This window comes from Pseudophryne corroboree, chromosome 8 (genome assembly GCF_028390025.1).
Source record: "Pseudophryne corroboree isolate aPseCor3 chromosome 8, aPseCor3.hap2, whole genome shotgun sequence".
Lineage (NCBI taxonomy): Eukaryota > Metazoa > Chordata > Amphibia > Anura > Myobatrachidae > Pseudophryne > Pseudophryne corroboree.
This window is the reverse complement of record NC_086451.1, coordinates 306,580,784-306,602,848: the sequence shown is the minus strand read 5'-3', so window position 1 is coordinate 306,602,848 and position 22,065 is coordinate 306,580,784. Positions and strand designations below refer to the sequence as shown.

Genomic DNA, 22,065 nt, shown 5'->3' with positions numbered 1-22,065 from the left:
AGATTCAGGAAAACTACAGGTAGTTTTTCCTCACCGAACATAATACCCCTTTTTGGTGGTACTCGTATTATCAGAAATGTGTAAAACATTTTTCATTGCCTCAATCATGTAACGTGTGGCCCTACTGGAAGTCACATTTGTCTCTTCACCGTCGACACTGGAGTCAGTATCCGTGTCGGCGTCTATATCTGCCATCTGAGGTAACGGGCGCTTTAGAGCCCCTGACGGCCTATGAGACGTCTGGACAGGCACAAGCTGAGTAGCCGGCTGTCTCATGTCAACCACTGTCTTTTATACAGAGCTGACACTGTCACGTAATTTCTTCCAACAGTTCATCCACTCAGGTGTCGACCCCCTAGGGGGTGACATCACTATTACAGGCAATCTGCTCCGTCTCCACATCATTTTTCTCCTCATACATGTCGACACAAAAGTACCGACATACAGCACACACACAGGGAATGCTCTGATAGAGGACAGGACCCCACTAGCCCTTTGGGGAGACAGAGGGAGAGTTTGCCAGCACACACCAGAGCGCTATATATATACAGGGATAACCTTATATAAGTGTTTTTCCCCTTATAGCTGCTGTATAGTTAATACTGCGCCTAATATGTGCCCCCCTCTCTTTTTTAACCCTTTCTGTAGTGTAGTGACTGCAGGGGAGAGCCAGGGAGCTTCCCTCCAACGGAGCTGTGAGGGAAAATGGCGCCAGTGTGCTGAGGAGATAGGCTCCGCCCCCTTATCGGCGGCCTTATCTCCCGTTTTTTTATGTATTTTGGCAGGGGTTAAATGCATCCATATAGCCCAGGAGCTATATGTGATGCATTTTTTGCCATCCAAGGTGTTTATTATTGCGTCTCAGGGCGCCGCCCCCAGCGCCCTGCACCCTCAGTGACCGGAGTGTGAAGTGTGCTGAGAGCAATGGCGCACAGCTGCAGTGCTGTGCGCTACCTTGTTGAAGACCGGATGTCTTCTGCCGCCGATTTTCCGGACCTCTTCTGCCTTCTGGCTCTGTAAGGGGGCCGGCGGCGCGGCTCTGGGACCCATCCAAGCTGGGCCTGTGATCGTCCCTCTGGAGCTAATGTCCAGTAGCCTAAGAAGCCCAATCCACTCTGCACGCAGGTGAGTTCGCTTCTTCTCCCCTTAGTCCCTCGATGCAGTGAGCCTGTTGCCAGCAGGTCTCACTGAAAATAAAAAACCTAAACTAAAACTTTCACTAAGAAGCTCAGGAGAGCCCCTAGTGTGCACCCTTCTCGTTCGGGCACAGAGATCTAACTGAGGCTTGGAGGAGGGTCATAGGGGGAGGAGCCAGTGCACACCAGATAGTCCTAAAGCTTTCTTTAGATGTGCCCAGTCTCCTGCGGAGCCGCTATTCCCCATGGTCCTTACGGAGTCCCCAGCATCCACTTAGGACGTTAGAGAAATTAACTTTAGTATTAATGGTTGTTTTGTAAGCTTCAGGTTTTTTATATCCCTGCATATTAATTCAGCCCTTACACAGCCGAGTGGTTTCATAATATGCAGCTGAAAGACTGAGGCACAGCTAAAATATATACATATTGTTTGCAAAATAAATATAAATATGCAAGTAAAAAAAAAAACTGGAATGGTTTTATATAAACAAAGTAAATTCATTGATTAAAGAAATATAAATCTGCAACAATGGTGGAAAAAGCACACACAGATTAACAATTGGATTGGATTAGACCAATAGCAGCACTGTATACAGGACAAAACAGCTTTGTGTTCAGTTTGTATTTTGTTTACAATTTCCTTTTCAACTGTTTAGCGGGTGGCGGAAGCATTGCAATGGGCACGCAGGGAGTAATGTGCGCAGTATACAGTCATTTTTGATAGGACAGCGAATTGCAAGTAAATAACACCAGCAATTGTCTTACTGGAAGGTAAGGCTACAGTACATGTTTGTGTAATTTCAATAATGTTGCGAGTTTACTTGTAAATCTTCAATATTAAAATTTCATCTTGAAGAAGGCATGTAGGACAAATGGAAACACCTGCATCTTATTATGGCTTTCTTTAGAAATGCTAAATTTACAATTTAATTTGAACTATCAACATAATTTTATAATTCAATAATATATCAAAAACTATCCATAGATTCATGTCAATACGGAAAAATGTCCTTTGTGACAGATGAAGGCACACTTATCTCACACTTTAAAACTAGTTCTGATAGTTACCCCCTGAACCCCCAAAATGTAAGATTTCAGACATAAGTGGGCCTGAGGAGGGCTGGCAAGGATGACCTTTTCTAAAAATACAGTCTCTCTTTCAATTTTGTCTCAGCAGCTAGAATAGAGTAAACATTTTAAACCAGTATGCTCTCTGTGCTGCACAGAGGCCAGCAGGATGCTCTCTGTGCTGCACAGAGGCCGCTAGAATGCTCTCTGGGCTGCACAGAGGCCGCTAGAATGCCATTTGGGCTGCACAGAGGCCGCTAGAATGCCCTTTGGGCTGCACAGAGGCCGCTAGAATGCCCTGTAGCCAGTGCCGCCGAGTAAGGGTGAGTGGTAGGGTGGAGTGGATCCCCCCTTCCCCCAAGTATACTTACCTTGCCCTGGCAAGCGTGTCTCTCCTCCATGGCACCACCTTCCCAGTGACATCTTCGGGAAGATGTCACTGTGCATTGCAAGCAAAGACTGTGGTACTGCGCTAGAGACTGTGCTCTTAAGTGCACATGCGTCATCTTCACGAATATCACTGGGAAGATGGTGCCACTGGGGAGAAGGGTACTACTTGCCAGAGCCAGGTCACCCCCCCTTCCTGAAAATCTGGCCCTGGCTGAGGGGCACACAGCACCCTCCCTGTGCAGCACGGGCCACATATAAATTTTGTATGCATATGTGTTTGCTGTTTTGGACTTTTTTTGGGGGGGCGGGGGGCAATCAGTACCTGACCCTGACTAGCCTCTCTATGTTCCTGTCTGTGGCTTGTACAAAGGTCCCCAGAAATGCTCTGTGGATCTTACAGAGGTCACTAGAATGCTCTGTGGATCTTACAGAGTTTGCTAAAATGCTCTGTGGATCGTACAGAGGTCACTAGAATGCTCTGTGGATCGTACATAGGGGGTAATTCTGAGTTGATCGCAGCTTCAAGTTTGTTAACAATTGGGCAAAACCATGTGCACTGCAGGGGAGGCAGATATAACATGTGCAGAGAGAGATAGATTTGGGTGTGGTGTTTCAATCTGCAATCTAAATTGTAGTGTAAAAATAAAGCAGCCAGTATTTACCCTGCATAGAAACAAAATAACCCACCCAAATCTAACTCTCTCTGCAAATGTTATATCTGCCCCCCCCTGCAGTGCACATGGTTTTGCCCAACTGCTAAAAAATTTCCTGCTGCGATCAACTTGGAATTACCCCCAGAGGTCGCTAGAATGCTCTGTGGATCGTAAATTGCACTGCACCTGACCCTGACTAACCTCTCTATGTTCCTGTCTGTGGCTTGTACAGAGATCCCTAGAAATGCTCTGTGGATTGCACAGAGGTCACTAGAATGCTCTGTGGATCGTACAGAGGTAGCTAGAATGTTCTGTGGATCGTACAGAGGTCCCTAGAAATGCTCTGTGGATTGCACAGAGGTCGCAAGAATGTTCTGTGGACCGTACAGAGGTCCCTAGAAATGCTCTGTGGATTGCACAGAGGTCGCTAGAATGGTCTGTATTTCGTACAGAAGTCACTAGAATGGTCTGTGGATCGTACAGAGGTCGCTAGAATGCTCTGTGGATCGTACGGAGGTCGCTAGAATGCACTGTGGATCGTTACAGAGGTCGCTAGAATGCTCTGTGGATCGTTACAGAGGTCGCTAGAATGCTCTGTATATAGTACAGAGGTCGCCAGAATGCTCTGTGGATCGTACAGAGGTCGCTAGAATGCTCTGTGGATCGTACAGAGGTTGCTAGAATGCTCTGTGGATCGTACAGAGGTCGCTAGAATGCTCTGTGGATCGTACAGGAGGTTGCTAGAATGCCCTGTGGATTGTAAATTGCACAGTAGAAATGAGAGTGGAAAGACAAGTCTGGAAAAATCTATCAGTTTCCTAGTTTTAGTAGCTTAAAAAGTAAGATGGCTTCTTCCATTGTATATTTAGGGGCAAGAGTGAATAGTAAGTGAAACACACAACACACAGACAAATCCTGAGCTAATGTTTGAAAAAACCAATGTGGTAGTTTGTGAAATGCCTACCACAAAATGTTAAAGTCTATCTTCCACCTACACACAGCGGAGGCAGCAATTTTGTAGACGGAACCAATATTCAGACTATCAACCTCTGAGAGGCATGCTTCATAGCTCAATGTTATCACTAGTACCTAGTGGACTGATATGCTGCAATCTCATGAATAATTCTTCTGCACAGATTTCAATGTGCGGAGGGCACAAATACATTATGCGATTTAACACAATATTCTGATTACAAGAGTAACAATACCGTAGTATCTGAAAAGCAAGAGTTTTCAAAAACATGCATTATCCAGACATTGCAATTATTTTACACAGAAAATTAACGGAACACTATACAGACATTGCTATGTGTACACAACTAAACACTTTGATCACAAAAACAAAACAAAACTGCAGTACACTATATGCTTCACTTTCTAATAGTGGGAACTGAAATCTGCCTATGTAACAGAACACAAGTCAGAATAAAGGCATAGCATAATTATAATTTCTCGCTAACACAAGAGGCCGTGAGCATATTCGATTAATGCCACGTTTCAGCCTTCGAGCTTGCCATTCATCCACCCTTTGCCTGCACCTAAGACGCAGTAAAGTTCTCTTCAAATGCTGCATGTATACAGAGTGGATAAATTCCTAGGCTACATACCAAGTGTCTGTGTGACGCTGGCTTTAAATATAAGAATATTTAAAAAGGGACGCTCTTAATGCAAGCATACAGAACATTTATTATACATAATAACATCAATAATGCACCCTCCACTGGAATGCAAACATCTACAGTGCATCTGAAAAGTGGCCTCTCCGCCATAAGAAAAACTGTACTGAAGCCCTGAAAACGTAGAAAAGTGTCTGAGAACTGTGACCCACTTGAATAAAACAGAACGTAACAGGTTATGTGGCAATGTCATGTAGTGGCCTATGTAATGGACATGAGAAGTTAATATTTTATACCCTTTTACTAGCTCGCATTTGTGAGGTTCTAGCAGCTTCTAACTTGGCTTTTATGTTACTAGGTTTTTCAAAAAATCTGACCAGGGAAGGCTCATTCAGTAGTGAAGCGAGGATCTGTTCAAAAGCAAACGACCATTCTGTGGCTTCTTTGGAAGGGTGGGCAGAGGTGTTGTCCGCTGGAGAGTTAGTCCCCTGAGTTGTGTCATTGTGTTCAGTACCTGCCTCTGAGGAAGGTGAAGCAGGATTCTGCAGTTTCCTCCCCACTTCTTCCATTCGGAGGAGGAGGCTGGTGACCACTGCAATAGCGCGGTACAGAAGCTCTTCTTCAGGGTCCCCATGAAATAAGTTGTATAACGTCTTTGAAAACTGGATGAATTGGGTCTAATGAGAGATTTAAAATAATACAACATGATAAGAGCTAGCACATAAGTGGAGAGTAATAATCATATTCAACACAGATGAAGATTATGAAGAGTGGAGGAGAGACGTATACCCACATAAACATAACTGATCTCAGCAAACGAATACCACATGGGATGTCAGAGTAGGGACAGAAAACTGCCCAGCACACTCCATTGCTTGTGCTGCATAAAATCATTTTACCTCCGCTTCAACATTATTTTGGGCCTAATGAAGAATTTAGTGAAAGCTCTGGATAAAGAAGGCCTGGCGTTCAGTTATCTGAAGGAAACATTTCCAAAGTTAAGCGATAAAAGGCGGAATATTTGTTGGCCACCAAATAAGCAAATTGTTTAGGGATTAAATATTTAAACCTAAATTGACAGAAATGGAGTCTGCTGCTTGTTTCTCCTTCAAGGCTGATGTGTGTGGATTTTAAGGGAACAGAAAAGAGGCAAACTACGTGTCCATCGTGAATGAACTATTGACAACTACAAGAATATGGGTTGTAGAATGTCACTTAAAATTCACTCTTTACATCTACATCTAGACTTTTCCCTGACATCCTGGGCAATGTAAGTGATAAACAGGGGCAACGTTTTCACCAAGGATTTCTGACAATGGAGCATCGTTACCAAGGGCACTGGGACCCTGCAGTGATGGGGGACTACTGCTGGTTCCTTTTTAGAGAGATCAATGAGACACTGTACAAATGGAAAGCAACATCATCCTATTTCCCCAATGCAAAATGACTAACAATTACAGTACAGCTAATATGGAATGTTAACGCATATTATATATTATAATGTACATAAATATACACACGTATCGCTTGCTCTTTGTTACTCCTTACCTGGTTCATTCTGGGCAAGTCTTTGATGCTTTCCTCCTTACGCACCAGTTCATCTTGCCACTGTTTTAGATATGCCTGAATGTCAATCTTTCCCTTTCCTTCAAAGAAAGAAAAAAAATTAGGTGAATACAATTACAGAACTCCAAATTTCAAGCACATGTATACTTCAGATGCATAGGGACATGCCCTGAGGAGACTCTACCATCTGGGACATGCCCTGAGGAGACTCTACCATCTGGGACATCATATCATTTACTTAGTGTACCGGGTGACCTGTGCATTGAAGATATCACTATTGCCAGTTCTCTCTTCTTTTACATGTATAGTTGTACAACAGAAGCAGTGGAAGATGTGGATTTAAGTTCACCTGAAAGGAATGTTTATGTACCTGAAAAAATACCAGCAACAATACCTGAAACTATCTGGTAATAGAATTTGAGAGATATTTGTTACATGAATTTGCAAATACATGGAAAAGCTGCTGAGCCACGTCAAGGCTATCCTGATATCAGCAGTCTTACACTGCCTAATAGCAGTGTCCACATAGGGCCATGTGATTTGCCTACAGTAAGGCCTCATGATAAAGGCTCATACAAAATTACATCCAGATTGAGGATTAGCTTTAGACGTGGCTCAGCAGCTTTTCCATGTATTTGCAAATTCATGTAACAAATATCTCTGAAATTCTATTATCAGATAGGTTCAGGTATTGTTGCGGGTATTAGTCAGTGTGCTTGGGGGATACCAGGGGGAGGGGAAGAACCCCTCCTTCTCTGTTTGCTGTGACCCCTCCCCTTTTCTAGCACCTGACAAGTAACTTCAGATTGATTGAGCTGCTACCACTGCTTGTTTGCATGTGTGAGAAGGCATTGAATGGGAGCAGCATTTGGAAGGTATGCCCTTCCTTGTAGCGCTAATGGGAGATCTTAGGGGTGGCTCTCAGGTAAGCTAGCCCTCAATATGGATGTAATTTTGTATGAGCCTTTATCATGAGCCCTTACTGTATAAAAATCACATGGCACTACGTGGGCACTGCTATTAGCTAGTGTAGGACTGCTGATATCAGAGAAGCCTTGACATGGCTCAGCAGCTTTTCCATGTATTTGCTAATTCATGTAACAAATATCTCTGAAATTCTACTACCAGATAGGTTCAGGTATTGTTGCGGGTATTATAGTCAGTGTGCTGGGGGAATACCAGGCGGGGAGCACCCCCCCTCTCTGTTTGCTGTACCTGAAGAAATGTATTGAGACTTTTAAAATAAGAATTTACTTACCGATAATTCTATTTCTCATAGTCCGTAGTGGATGCTGGGAACTCCGAAAGGACCATGGGGAATAGCGGCTCCGCAGGAGACTGGGCACAAAAGTAAAAGCTTTAGGACTACCTGGTGTGCACTGGCTCCTCCCCCCATGACCCTCCTCCAAGCCTCAGTTAGGATACTGTGCCCGGACGAGCGTACACAATAAGGAAGGATTTTGAATCCCGGATAAGACTCATACCAGCCACACCAATCACACCGTACAACTTGTGATCTGAACCCAGTTAACAGCATGATAACAGAGGAGCCTCTGAAAAGATGGCTCACAACAATAATAACCCGATTTTTGTAACAATAACTATGTACAAGTATTGCAGACAATCCGCACTTGGGATGGGCGCCCAGCATCCACTACGGACTATGAGAAATAGAATTATCGGTAAGTAAATTCTTATTTTCTCTGACGTCCTAGTGGATGCTGGGAACTCCGAAAGGACCATGGGGATTATACCAAAGCTCCCAAACGGGCGGGAGAGTGCGGATGACTCTGCAGCACCGAATGAGAGAACTCCAGGTCCTCCTCAGCCAGGGTATCAAATTTGTAGAATTTAGCAAACGTGTTTGCCCCTGACCAAGTAGCTGCTCGGCAAAGTTGTAAAGCCGAGACCCCTCGGGCAGCCGCCCAAGATGAGCCCACTTTCCTTGTGGAATGGGCTTTTACAGATTTTGGCTGTGGCAGGCCTGCCACAGAATGTGCAAGCTGAATTGTACTACAAATCCAACGAGCAATAGTCTGCTTAGAAGCAGGAGCACCCAGCTTGTTGGGTGCATACAGGATAAACAGCGAGTCAGATTTTCTGACTCCAGCCGTCCTGGAAACATATATTTTCAGGGCCCTGACTACGTCCAGCAACTTGGAATCCTCCAAGTCCCTAGTAGCCGCAGGTACCACAATAGGCTAGTTTAAGTGAAACGCTGAAACCACCTTAGGGAGAAATTGAGGACGAGTCCTCAATTCTGCCCTGTCCGTATGAAAAATTAGGTAAGGGCTTTTATAGGATAAAGCCGCCAATTCTGAGACACACCTGGCTGAAGCCAGGGCTAACAGCATTACCACTTTCCATGTGAGATATTTTAAGTCCACAGTGGTGAGTGGTTCAAACCAATGTGATTTTAGGAACCCCAAAACTACATTGAGATCCCAAGGTGCCACTGGAGGCACAAAAGGAGGCTGTATATGCAGTACCCCCTTGACAAACGTCTGAACTTCAGGAACTGAAGCTAGTTCTTTCTGGAAGAAAATCGACAGGGCCGAAATTTGAACCTTAATGGACCATAATGTTAGGCCCATAGACAGTCCTGTTTGCAGGAAATGCAGGAAACGACCCAGTTGAAATTCCTCTGTAGGGGCCTTCCTGGCCTCACACCACGCAACATATTTACGCCAAATACGGTGATAATGTTGCACAGTTACATCCTTCCTGGCTTTGATCAGGGTAGGGATGACTTCATCCGGAATGCCTTTTTCCTTCAGGATCCGGCGTTCAACCGCCATGCCATCAAACGCAGCCGCGGTAAGTCTTGGAACAGACAGGGTCCCTGCTGGAGCAGGTCCTTTCTTAGAGGTAGAGGCCACGGGTCCTCCGTGAGCATCTCTTGAAGTTCCGGGTACCAAGTCTTTCTTGGCCAATCCGGAGCCACGAGTATAGTCCTTACTCCTCTCCTTCTTATGATTCTCAGTACCTTGGGTATGAGAGGCAGAGGAGGGAACACATACACTGACTGGTACACCCACGGTGTTACCAGAGCGTCCACAGCTATTGCCTGAGGGTCCCTTGACCTGGCGCAATATCTGTCTAGTTTTTTGTTGAGGCTGGGCCTGTGATCGTCCCTCTGGAGCTAATGTCCAGTAGCCTAAGAAGCCCAATCCACTCTGCACGCAGGTGAGTTCGCTTCTTCTCCCCTTAGTCCCTCGGTGAAGTGAACCTGTTGCCAGCAGGATTCACTGAAAATAAAAAACCTATACTTAAACTTTTTCACTAAGCAGCTCAGGAGAGCCACCTAGTGTGCACCCTTCTCGTTCGGGCACAAAAATCTAACTGAGGCTTGGAGGAGGGTCATGGGGGGAGGAGCCAGTGCACACCAGGTAGTCCTAAAGCTTTTACTTTTGTGCCCAGTCTCCTGCGGAGCCGCTATTCCCCATGGTCCTTTCGGAGTTCCCAGCATCCACTAGGACGTCAGAGAAATTGGTAATTCATCAGCACCATTTACTGTACCCTGTTTTGCTTTATTTCATTATGAGGACTTTAGTAGTTCATGTTGTTAGGTACTGTACGGCTGCTGATGTTAGGAGCAAGTTTTATGTAATATTTTAATTTGCCAATGATGAAGTTGAAGTGTAAAAAATAGTCAACAGTGTATTACAAGGGAATGTCACAACCAGTAATACAATCAGTTCTTTGTGAATTGATCAGAGGGACAATTATAATTAATTATGGTTTCAAAGATGTCATGGACGCCTACTGATTGAAAAGCTTTATTCTGATCATTACTGCCTCAACTATGCATAATTGAAAAGCTCAGAGTTATAGACTGTAATATTTACTATTCCAAATCAAAATTCGTCTTTAAGCAGCAACAACTAGGCTTACACCCATGTTATAATTAATACATTTTCAAAAGTACCTTTTTCAGGGCTCTTTGTTTTGTCATCGGGACTGGGATCTTCTGTAGGTGAGGTTACTGTTGGAAAAATAGCATTTTATAGTTACATATCAATAAGCACAAAGGGAAATTAATACATGCTGTCTGTCTGTTTTGTGCTTCTGTCTGCTTCTAAATGAAATTAAGGGGCCCATTTATCAACAAGTGGCAAAACTCATTGTGAATGCTAAAACTCGTTGCTTATGACAAATGGTGCTTCACCCAATCAGCTCCCAACTGTCATTTTGTCTAACACATGACAGAAGCAGATTGGCTGGAGCACAATTTATCATACACAACAAGCTTTATCATTAACAACCAGTTTTATCACTCGTTAATAAATGAGCCCCTAAATTAGTAGTACAGCATCATATGAAAGAGCACCATAGCCACCACCAACTGTTTACTGTACATAATTCTTTTGACAAGATATTATTCATTTTATATAATGTTCCCCTTCAACTGCCATACCATTAAAGTTGTGCTAATCTCAGATGTTAAAACTGCCTATGAGGTAACAGAACCTTCCTAAGAAGACACCACAGCGGGCACATTAATATTATCTATCCACCAACAGAACTCTAGCGCCCTAACTTTTCACTTTTTTTAGGATGTGTGGAAGCAATGCCAAAGAAAGGGACCAGATAAATCAATTGTAAATTCCATAGAACTGATTAGGCAATGACAGGCAACACCTTTGGGTCTCTGACACTTGAGAGGAACTGCTCCCCTTCGAATTCATGTCAAAGTCAAGCTGCAGCCATTTCTCAATGATCTTTGTCAACACCTAAGAGACTGTCTCAAAACTAAAAAATGGCAAAGTGCGAAACTGGAAATTGCAAGATGCATTGCAAATCTGAAAAAGGGTTGGTGACCCTTGCAGTCTGGAACAAGCACATAAATGAACCTCTGCTCCTTACTGTTGAGGACAAATCAAATATTCTGTCCTGAAGCTATCTACATAAGTTTGGGGGTCTTCAGGTTCAAAATGGGGTGAAAAGAGACCTTAAAGTTGTTAAGGAATAAGGGGGTAGGACTGTAGGTGGAATAAATGTGATTTAAAGTACAGATGTGTACGTGTGCATCTAGCCTCCATATGCCATGCAGCGAGAGATGCCTGGCGTGAGTTAGTCGCTAGGTCCTGTGCAACTCTGGTACCATTAGGCGTCTATTTCCTCCGAAATGTGTCTTATTAGCCACGCAATGAAACTAGGATGCACCAGGAGACAGTGCAGATTAATTTGATATGTGACACTTATATATTGTGTGTGACCGAGGTAGATGTAAGAAGGCTCGATATGGGGGAGAAGTTGTATCAGCGCACGTTATGTGCACTGATAACGCTTTTCTCCCAATGTATTACAGCGGCGGTGTGCGCTTCATGACAGTGGCGCATGTCTATATTGGTGCTTCTATCTACAAGAAGGCACGCCAATGTGCAGGGCAATGTATGAACGACCAGACCAATTGTGGATCATTGGGTCAACCACTTTTGTTCAACATGCACTAGGTCAATACAGGAAAAGGTTCAACATAGACGGAAGGTCGAGACTAGTCTGCCCTCGGTGCCCACCTCTCTAGATCTAATGGCAGTGCAGCTCCACCACTAGACATGACAGGAAGCGCAGCTCACAACTATTGTTACAATTCAATCCTGAATTAAACCTTGTTCTCCTCTGTTTTGCTAGCATCAGGGTGATTACACTCATGGTGAGTTATAGATAAATGGCTTTTAACAAAGTCTAATATTTTACCATGTGCTCTGGAAGACCACTAGTAACAGTGATATTTACCTAAAAATCTGATGTGGAACTGATCCTGGAAGAGAATCAAACGGGCTCCCATCAAAGCTGCTTACAGGGTGGTTTGACAACCTGTCACGCAGACCGTTTTTCTGGGGGCTTGGTTGCCAGCTTATTTGCTTGCTTTTGTTGTCCCCACAAGGACTGCTCTCTTAACTGCGTTACTTTTATTGGTTGCGCGAAAGGTCCGTGATCCCAGCTGTTTAGGCAGACTTAGCATTAGGAGGGAATGTCTTCTTGCCCGTTGCCTATCCAATAATCTTATCCAGCTTTGTCATGATAAAATAAATCACCCAAAAAATGCAAAGACTTTAGGGTATTCTAAGACACAGAATACACCCTCCAAGCCTTAAGCCTACAAGACTTTGCTGGAGTTGTTCAGACCATTTTTCCACATTACTGATCCAAGCCGAGCAGAAATGTCTCAGAGGGGCACCAGCCACTATATAAATGGAAAAAGATGGTACCTATTTTCCTATTCAGACTATCCTTAAGTGCTCTGAACTCTAGATAAGCATAGTATTGACCATAGACAATCTCACTATAGGAGCATCCATATATTCCCATTTACAGTATATGAATCTCTACAGAGGTGAAGCTACGTATTTCTTACCCAGGGTTAAGATCGTTCTCACTGCTCCCTTAACGTTTTACTTAGTGGGACACGCTTCCGTTGTGCCTCTGCATGCTCTGGCTCCTATGGCATGATGCTCAGACAGGAAATGACGTGAACACACTTTCCCTGAGCACAGAGATATGGGTGCGTGAATGTCTGAAGAGTCAGATTTAAACTCATCATGCTCCTCCCCCATTGGGAGTTTCTGCTAGTGCCCCCGAACATGCGCCCCTGCATATAGCACAAGCTTTACCAGATCCTGTTAGCCCTGGTGTGTATACCAGCCACCCTAAAGGTGTCCATACACTAGTGCGATTTGGGCCCTTTTCATCCTATTTCGATACATCGGGCAGAGAAAATCGGATGAAAAGTGTCAAATCGCATGTGTTTTACCTCCGATTCCGATCCAATGCATAGCCCCGTGCGCATCGGATCAGAGCCGAAGACTGCAAGGGCTGCACTACAGATTTAACGGATCTGGCAGCCTTGGTTGGGAATGCATACGATACATTGTATGCAAAAGGACTGATCCTGCCGCCCGGGAAGCTGCCGGGCAGTTCAAGGGAGATCGTACGCGACTTCTCCCCTCGGAGAAGTTGCAGTAGTGTATGGGGACCTTAACTCATTAATCCCATACTGTTTTGCATTTTCAAGTCTGCATGAAAACACAGTGAGTTGTCCATATTGGATTCCTGTGAAACGTGATCGGTATGGGATCTCGGCGGTCGGTATCCTGGCAGTCAGGAGACGACGCCGGGAATCTGACAGCCAGAATCCCAGCAGCGAGTCCCCTCGCGGTCACGCTGTGCTCGCCACCCTTCGGGCCTAGAGACGACCAACACTATTATATTCCCCCTTGGGTGGTGGCGTGAATCTGGACCTTGGGTCGGGATTCTGACTGCCGGCATTTCCCCGGCTGCTGGGATTCCAACGTCTGTAGCCTGTCCGTCGGGGATCCAGACAGTCGGCAATTTACCGCATACCCTGTGAAACTACACTCTTTATTCTTGTGATGAACACTAGGGAGTAAATTTACTAAAGCTTCTAAAAACAGGATTTTAATTACCTACCGGTAAATCCTTTTCTCGTAGTCCGTAGAGGATGCTGGGGTCCATATTAGTACCATGGGGTATAGATGGGTCCACAAGGAGCCACTGGCACTTTAAGAGTTTGAGAGTGTGGGCTGGCTCCTCCCTCTATGCCCCTCCTACCAGACTCAGTCTAGAAACTGTGTCCGAGGAGACGGACAACTTCGAGAGAAGGATTATACACAGATAGTGGAGAGATTCACACCAGCTCACACATACAATGCAAACCAAGCTAACCAGCTTGAAAACCCAGCAACGGCTGAAAAGATTACTTAACCAATTAACAAAACAGTACTTAACAAAGAACCAACCAGTACTGAACCAAGTAACCACTGCAGGATCACGAAGCGCTGGGCGGGCGCCCAGCATCCTCTATGGACTACGAGAAAATGATTTACCGGGTAGGTAATTAAAATCCTATTTTCTCTTACGTCCTAGAGGATGCTGGGGTCCACATTAGTACCATGGGGATGTACCAAAGCTCCCAGAACGGGAGAGTGCGGGTGCTCCTGCAGAACTGATTGACCAAACTTCAGGTCTTCAGGGGCCAAAGTATCGAACTTGTAGAACTTTGCATACGTGTTCTACCCAGACCAAGTAGCCGCTCGGCAAAGTTGTAAAGCCGAGACACCCCGGGCATCCGCCCAGGAAGAACCCACCTTACGAGTAGAGTGGGCCAAAACAGATTTTGGACACGACAATCCTGCTGTAGAATACGCATGCTGGATAATGAACCTGATCCAGCGAGAGATCGTCTGCTTAGAAGGACACCCAAGTTTCTTGGGATCATACAGGACAGAGAGTCCAATTTTCTGTGACGAGCAGTCCTTTTCACACAGATTTTCAGAGCCCTTACAACATCCAAGGACTTTGATGAAAATGAGGAGTCAGTAGCAACTGGCACCACAATAGGTTGGTTGATATGAAATGCCAACACAACCATCGGAAGGAACTGCTGATCAGTCCAGAGCTCAGCTCTATCTTCATGGAAGATCAAGTAGGGGCTCTTACAAGACAAAGCCCCCAACTCCGACACACGTCTAGCAGAAGCCAGGGCCGTAACTAGGTGTGTGCGGAGGGGGCACCGCACATAGCGCTGCAGGGTAGGGGGCGCTGTTGGCAGCACTTGTCAATTATCTGTTTTAATTACTTTCACTTGCAGTTTCCCCCCCCTTTTGAAGCCCAGCATCTCCTGACCACCCCTGTCTCCTACACTGACCCCTTCTGTCGCTGATACCTATACAACGTTCATAAACTCAACTTGAGATTTCTTTGATATTCAGTCACACTGTTCTTTATTACACTTCAATATGCTGACAGACCCAGGATTCGAACCCATTGCCTGTGGCATTGCAGTCAGATACTCTATTCATTGAGCTATCTGCCCTTGCATAGAAAGGTAGATAATTGTAAGCTAGAGAATTCTAACTATTTGATGCTTACCTTATACTTTGTGAAATAATGATCAGCATTGCGGCTGAGCAGTTCTATGTAGTGTGTGGCTGCAAGAGATTGGATGTGTGGCTGCACCCTACATAGATCTGCTCAAGCTCAATGCTGATTATTTAGTTTTGTCTCTATTGGAAGAATGGGGGGCACCAGTTTTCTCTTTTGGCACAGGGCACCAAAAAGTCTAGTTACGGCTCTGGCAGAAGCTAAGGCTAACAAAGTGACAGCCTTCGATGTGAGAAACTTGACCTCAACCTCCGGTAGGTAGAGGTTCGAACCAATCCAATTGGAGGAACTGTAACACCATGTTAAGATCCCAGGGCGCCGTAGGCGGCACAAAGGGAGGCTGGATGTGCAGAACCCCTTTCAGAAAAGTCTGAACTTCAGGGGAGGGAAGCCAACTGTTTCTGGAAGAAAATGGATAGGGCCAAAATCTGGACCTTTACGGATCCCAATCTCAGCCCCATATCCACACCTGCTTGCAGGAAGAGGAGAAACCATCCCAGTTGAAACTCCATCCATCCCATCCCAAAACCATCCCAGTAGGAAACTTCTTGGACTCACACCAAGATACATATTTTTCCAAATACGATGGTAATGTTTAGACATTACTCCTTTCCTAGCCTGTATCAGGGTAGGAATAACCTTGTTCGGAATGCCCTTCCAAGCTAATATCTGATGTTCAACCTCCATGCCATCAAACATAGACGCGGCAAGTCTTGATAAGCGAACAGCCCCTGCTGCAGCAGGTCCTCCCGAAGAGGAAGAGGCCTGGGCTCTTCTAGCAGTAGATCCAGAAGATCCACGTACCAAGCCCTTCTTGGCCAATCCGGAGCAATGAGGATTGCCTGAACTTTTGTTCTCCTTATGAGTTTTAGAACTCTTGGAATGAGTGGAAGTGGAGGAAACACGTACACAGATTGGAACACCCACGGAGTCACTAGGGCGTCCACCGCCACGGCTTGCGGGTCCCTCGAGCTGGAACAATACCGCTGAAGCTTCTTGTTGAGAAGAGAGGCCATAATGTCTATTTGAGGTACACCCCAAAGATCTGTTACCTTCGTGAACACCTCCGGATGGAGTCCCCACTCTCCTGGATGGAGATCGTGTCTGCTGAGGAAGTCCGCTTCCCAGTTGTCTACTATCGGAATGAAGATTGCTGACAGCGCTAACCTGTGTTTTTCTGCCCAGAGGATGATTCTTGTTACCTCTGACATTGCAGCTCTGCTCTTCGTTCCGCCCTGTCTGTTTATGTAAGCCACCGTTGCTACATTGTCCGACTGCACTTGAATGGCCCGATCTTGCAGAAGATGGGCCGCTTAGAGAAGACCGTTGTAGACGGCTCTTAGTTCCAGAATGTTTATTGGAAAGCTGGATTCCAGGCTTGACCATTGTCCTTGGAAGGTTTCCCCCTGAGTGACTGTGCCCCAGCCCTGGAGACTTGCATCCGTGGTTAGAAGGATCCAGTCCTGAATCCCGAACCTGCGGCCCTCCAGAAGGTGAGGTAGTTGCAGCCACCAGAGGAGTGAAATCCTTGCTTTCGGCGACAGACGTATTCTCTGGTGCATGTGTAGATGAGATCCCGACCACCTGTCCAGGAGATCCAGTTGGAAGGGCCAAGCATGAAACCTTCCATACTGCAGAGCCTCGTAAGAGGCCACCATCTTCCGCAGAAGGCGAATACACAGATGAACTGAAAGCCGGGCTAGCTTCAGGACATCCCGGACCATTGTTTGTATCACCAAAGCTTTCTCCTCCAGGAGAAACACCCTCTGCACTTCCGTGTCGAGGATCATTCCCAGAAAAGACAACCTCCCGGTCGGCTCCAAATGTGATTTTGGAAGGTTCAGGATCCAACCTTGTTCCCTGAGCAGATGAGTCATGAGAACAATGGACTGCAACAACGTCTTCCTGGACGATGCCTTTATCAGCAGATCATCCAGATATGGAATTATGTTCACCCCCTGTCTGCGGAGAACCATCATCTCTGCCATCACCTTGGTGAACACCCTCGATTCTGTGGAGAGGCCGAATGGCAGTGCCTGAAATTGATAGTGACTGTAACAGTGCAAATCTGAGATAAGCCTGGTGCGGCAGCCAAATCGGAATGTGGAGGTATGCATCCTTGATATCCAGGGATACCAGAAACTCTCCCTCCTCCAGACCTGAAATCACTGCTCTGAGAGACTCCATTTTGAATTTGAACACCCTCAGGTAAGGGTTCAACGATTTCAAGTTCAAAATTGGTCTGAGTGAACCATCCGGTTTCGGTACCACAAAAAGGTTGGAATAATAACCCTTGTTTTGCATATGAGGTGGCACTGGGTCAATGACCTGTGACTTTTCCAATTTTAGGATGGCTTCCTGTAGGATAGCCCTGTCTGTCAGCAAAGCTGGCAAGCCTGATTTGAAGAATCGGTGAGGCGGGAGCTCTTGAACTCCAGTCTGTACCCCTGGGACACAATATCCTGTACCCAGTGGTCCAGGACGGACGACACCCAGACATGTCTTAGTCTCGCACCCACCAGCTCGTCCTCCAGGCTTTGTGGCCCACCATCATGCTGAGGATTTTGAGGAACCAGAAGCAGGTCTCTGGTCCTGGGAGCCCGCGGGTGCAGGCTTTTTGGATTTTGCATAACCACCTCTAAAGAAAGTGGTAGGAGGCTTGGACTTTTTTGCCTTAGCGGACTGCGGCACAGCTGAAGAAAATGGTTTCTTCGTAGAAGGTGTTGCAGAGGGAAGGAAAGGTGACTTACCCGCGGTTGCCATGGAAATCCACGCATCCAACACTTCCCCAAATAGAGCCTGACCTGTGTAGGGTAGGTTCTCCACACTTCTCCTGGATTCTGCGTCTGCAGACCATTGGCGTAGCCAGAGACCCCTGCGGGCTGAGACCGACATGGAAGATATCCGTGCAGTCAGCGTACCCAGGTCCTTCATGGATTCCACGATGAATCCTGCAGAATCCTGTATGTTACGTAAGAACAATTCAATGTCACTTCTATCCATTGTATCCAAATTCTCTAGTCGTGTGCCTGACCACTTTACTATGGCTTTAGAAATCCATGCACAGGCAACACTGGGCCTTAACGCCACTCCTGAAGCAGTGGAAATGGATTTGAGTGTAGTGTCAATCTTACGATCAGCCGGTTCTTTTAACGCGGTAGATCCAGGGACAGGTAAAACCCACCTTTTTAGACAGTCCGGAGACAGATGCGTCAACAAAGGGTGGGTTTTCCTATTTTTTCCTATCTTCCTCAGGGAAGGGAAAAGCAACCAAAACCCCTTTTGGGATCTGGAATTTTTCCTCCGGGTTTTCCCATGATTTCTCAAATATAGCGCTTAATTCTTTAAACGCGGGAAAGGTCAGCGGGGCTTTCTTATTATCAGTGAAGTAAGCCTCCTCCACCTGCTCAGATGTAATGTCATTAATGTTTAACACATCTCTAATGGCCTCATCATGAGCTGCACCCCCTTTGCAAGGGATGCTGCCCCCCTCAGCATGTTCCCATCACCGTCTGAAGTATCAGAATCGGTATCCGTGTCATCTTGCATAATTTGGGCAAGTGCACATTTCTGTGGGAACATGCTAGGGGATTTTGCAGGAATAGGGACAGAGCCTGACCAAACTGCCATAGACTTCTTCAACTCCTGAGTTTCAATCTCAGTATTAGCTTCAACAATAGGGATCTGAGACAAAGCATTACAATCCTGTGTACATGGAATGGATCCCTCCTGAGAGGAAACATCTTCTGCAGCATATGACACAGAGTCCCTAGACATGGCTATGTGAGATAGCAAATACACACACAGACACACACACACAAGGAAATGTCAAACACAGTTTACCCCAAGTGTGCCACAGAGAGACACAGAGATTGGAGCCAACCCACACATAGCGCTTTTTAAGGTAGAACTAATTAAACTACCAGCGCTGTCTGTGTAACTTAAAAGACTACACAGACTTTACACAGCCTCCCCTCCCTTCTACAACCCACTGGTACCGTACAAGATAGCTGGAGTTGACTTGGAGGGACAGCTCTCCCTGTCAGCGGTTCTGCAGGCAGGAAGATGCCGCTGAACGCTGCTGGGTCCACTCTGAGAAGCTCCGCCCCCTTTCATGGCGCTGCTTCCCGCTCTCCTGTAGTTTATACTGGCCTGAGGAATTGTGCTGGCAGCGATCCTGGGACCCTGACAGGCTTGCTGGACAGTGTAGGGTGTAGGCGCTGGCTCAGAGCGCCCCTCACAGCGCCGCACCATGTACCGATGAGCCCTGGAGCGCAGTTAGTACTGCGCTCCCTACACTGTTGCTGCCATCTTCACACCGGCTCCCCGCTCGCCAGGGGGCCGGTGACTAACTCGCCACTGAAGTCTTCTGGCTCTGTAAGGGGGTGGCGGCATGCTGCTGTGGTGAGCGATCCCCTGTGGTGGCGAACGTTCGATCCCCTCAGGAGCTCAGTGTCCTGTCAGCGGAGATAGTGGCTCAGACCCCTCAGGGCGGACACTACTCCCACCCCCCCACCCCCCTTAGTCCCTCGACACAGGGAGGCTGTTGCCAGCAGCTTCCCTGTGCCTAAACTCTAAAAAAAAACAAAAAAAAAAAACCCTAAAAGAACGCCTATGGAGCTCCCCTAGCTGTGACTGGCTCCTCCGGGCACATTTTCTAAACCGAGTCTGGTAGGAGGGGCATAGAGGGAGGAACCAGCCCACACTCTCAACTCTTAAAGTGCCAGTGTCTCCTAGTAGCCAGTCGATACCCCATGGTAGTATTGTGGACCCCAGCAGCCTCTAGGACGTAAGAGAAACAGAGAATTGGTGATGTTGCCCATAGCAACCAATAAGATATTGTCTATCATTTTCTAAAAGACAAAATCTTATTTCTCTTTTTTAGAAGCTTTAGTAAATTCACCCCTTGGAATCAAATCGTCCAAGGCTGTCCAATATAGAACTCAAACTCCAGGACCTAGCCCTTAAGAGTGCTCTTGAATTCTCTATAAAGAAGAGGAACTTGAACTAGAACCTGCAATGAATGAGCCAGTGCCTGCTTCAATACTGGCTTATCTGGTGGCACCTGCTGAAAGCTTTCCAAGCGCACTCAGGTACAAGGGTTCACATGCTGCAGATTCAGCTAAGCATGTAGAGGAACAGTTCCATTCATCTATCACCTGGGAAAGACAGTTTATGACTGAACCAAGGATTTAGCAAAAGTTGGTAATATGTCAGTGACAGAACCTGCAAGTGCAGTTCAAAGGTTCAGTTCAAAGGTTATACAGCAACTTTGTAACCTGGGTATAAGTCATTCCTGCTTGACTGTCCACTAGGAAACTTAAGGCCCGTACACACTGGCCAATATATCGTCCGTTCTACTGAACGGCTGATATATCGCGGGATCCGTCGGCTAGTGTGTACGGGCGATATGTCTGTAAACTCCGTCGTTCACAGACATATCGCGTTGGCCCTGCAGCACAGCCGACGGCCAATATATCTACCAATATATTGGCGCATCGCTGTGTGTGTACGGGCGACCAGCTGACCGCCCGTACACAAGCTGCGGTAGCCGGTGGTGGACGACAGCTGAACTGGGCGGGCGTGTGTACACGCCCGCCCAGTTCATGACGTCAGCCCCCGACGGATCGGGCAGTGTGTATGCACAGCACACTGCCCGATCCGTCCATAGATATATCTGCAGATCAATTGATCTGCAGATATATCTATCAGTGTGTACCCACCATTAGAATAACATTTCAAGCAAGTATAAAGGTTGCTTCCCTTTCTGCCAAACCAGTGCCTTCTGCATGACTGTCTACCATAGGATCCACGCACCTTACTACGCATTACAGACTGCCAGGCACTGCATTCCATGCAGGCCCTAGCCATTGAGGCTTACAGCAGTTGTTCCCCTCACTGACACAAGAAGATGGTCACTTACATTTTGTTGCAGGGTTGCATTGCTCACTTTTGTGTTACGTGCCCTCACTGAACTTGTGAGAATGCTGTGAGAATGGATTCTTTGACCCTTACGACAATATGGTCTTAATTGTCAAAGAACCGAAATAAAATGTGACTGCATGCGCGCTCATTTTCTGAGCATGAGTAGTGCAAAAAGACGCACATTGGCCCTCATTCCGAGTTGTTCGCTCGGTAATTTTCTTTGCATCGGTGCGATTTTCCGCTAATTGCGCATGCGCAATGTTCGCACTGCGACTGCGCCAAGTAAATTTGCTAAGAAGTTTGGTATTTTACTCACGGCATTACGAGGTTTTTTCTTCGTTCTGGTGATCGTATGGTGATTGACAGGAAGTGGGTGTTTCTGGGTGGAAACTGGCCGTTTTATGGGTGTGTGTGAAAAAACGCTGCCATTTCTGGGAAAAAACGCGGGAGTGGCTGGAGAAACGGGGGAGTGTCTGGGCGAACGCTGGGTGTGTTTGTGACGTCAAACCAGGAACGACAAGCACTGAACTGATCGCACTGGAAGAGTCAGTCTCGAGCTACTCAGAAACTGCACAGATAAATCTTTTCGCAATATTGCGAATACTTCGTTCGCAATTTTGCTAAGCTAAGATTCACTCCCAGTAGGCGGCGGCTTAGCGTGTGCAATGCTGCTAAAAGCAGCTTGCGAGCTAACAACTCGGAATGAGGGCCATTTAGCGCTGCACAGCGGCAGAGGGTATTAGGAAGGGACACACTGCATTCCACATCTATACAGCTGTGGCCTCATACACCTATCGTCCATAC

The 22,065-nt window shown here is 46.3% G+C and overlaps 1 protein-coding gene across 3 annotated transcripts in view; it reads right to left on the bottom strand.

Annotated features, from left to right (window-relative positions):
- Positions 1 to 1,357: 1,357 nt before the first annotated feature.
- TBC1D8B (TBC1 domain family member 8B) overlaps positions 1,358 to 22,065 on the bottom strand; it is a 235,323-nt gene continuing 214,615 nt past the window's right edge. For all 3 annotated transcript variants that reach the window (XM_063937365.1, XM_063937367.1, XM_063937366.1), the window contains exons 19-21: positions 10,358 to 10,414; positions 6,412 to 6,509; positions 1,358 to 5,540 (exon numbers count right to left, since the gene is read on the bottom strand). In XM_063937365.1, coding sequence (XP_063793435.1) covers positions 5,154 to 5,540; positions 6,412 to 6,509; positions 10,358 to 10,414 — 542 coding nt within the window. In that variant the 3' untranslated portion in view covers positions 1,358 to 5,153. The remainder of the gene's footprint in view (positions 5,541 to 6,411; positions 6,510 to 10,357; positions 10,415 to 22,065) is intronic.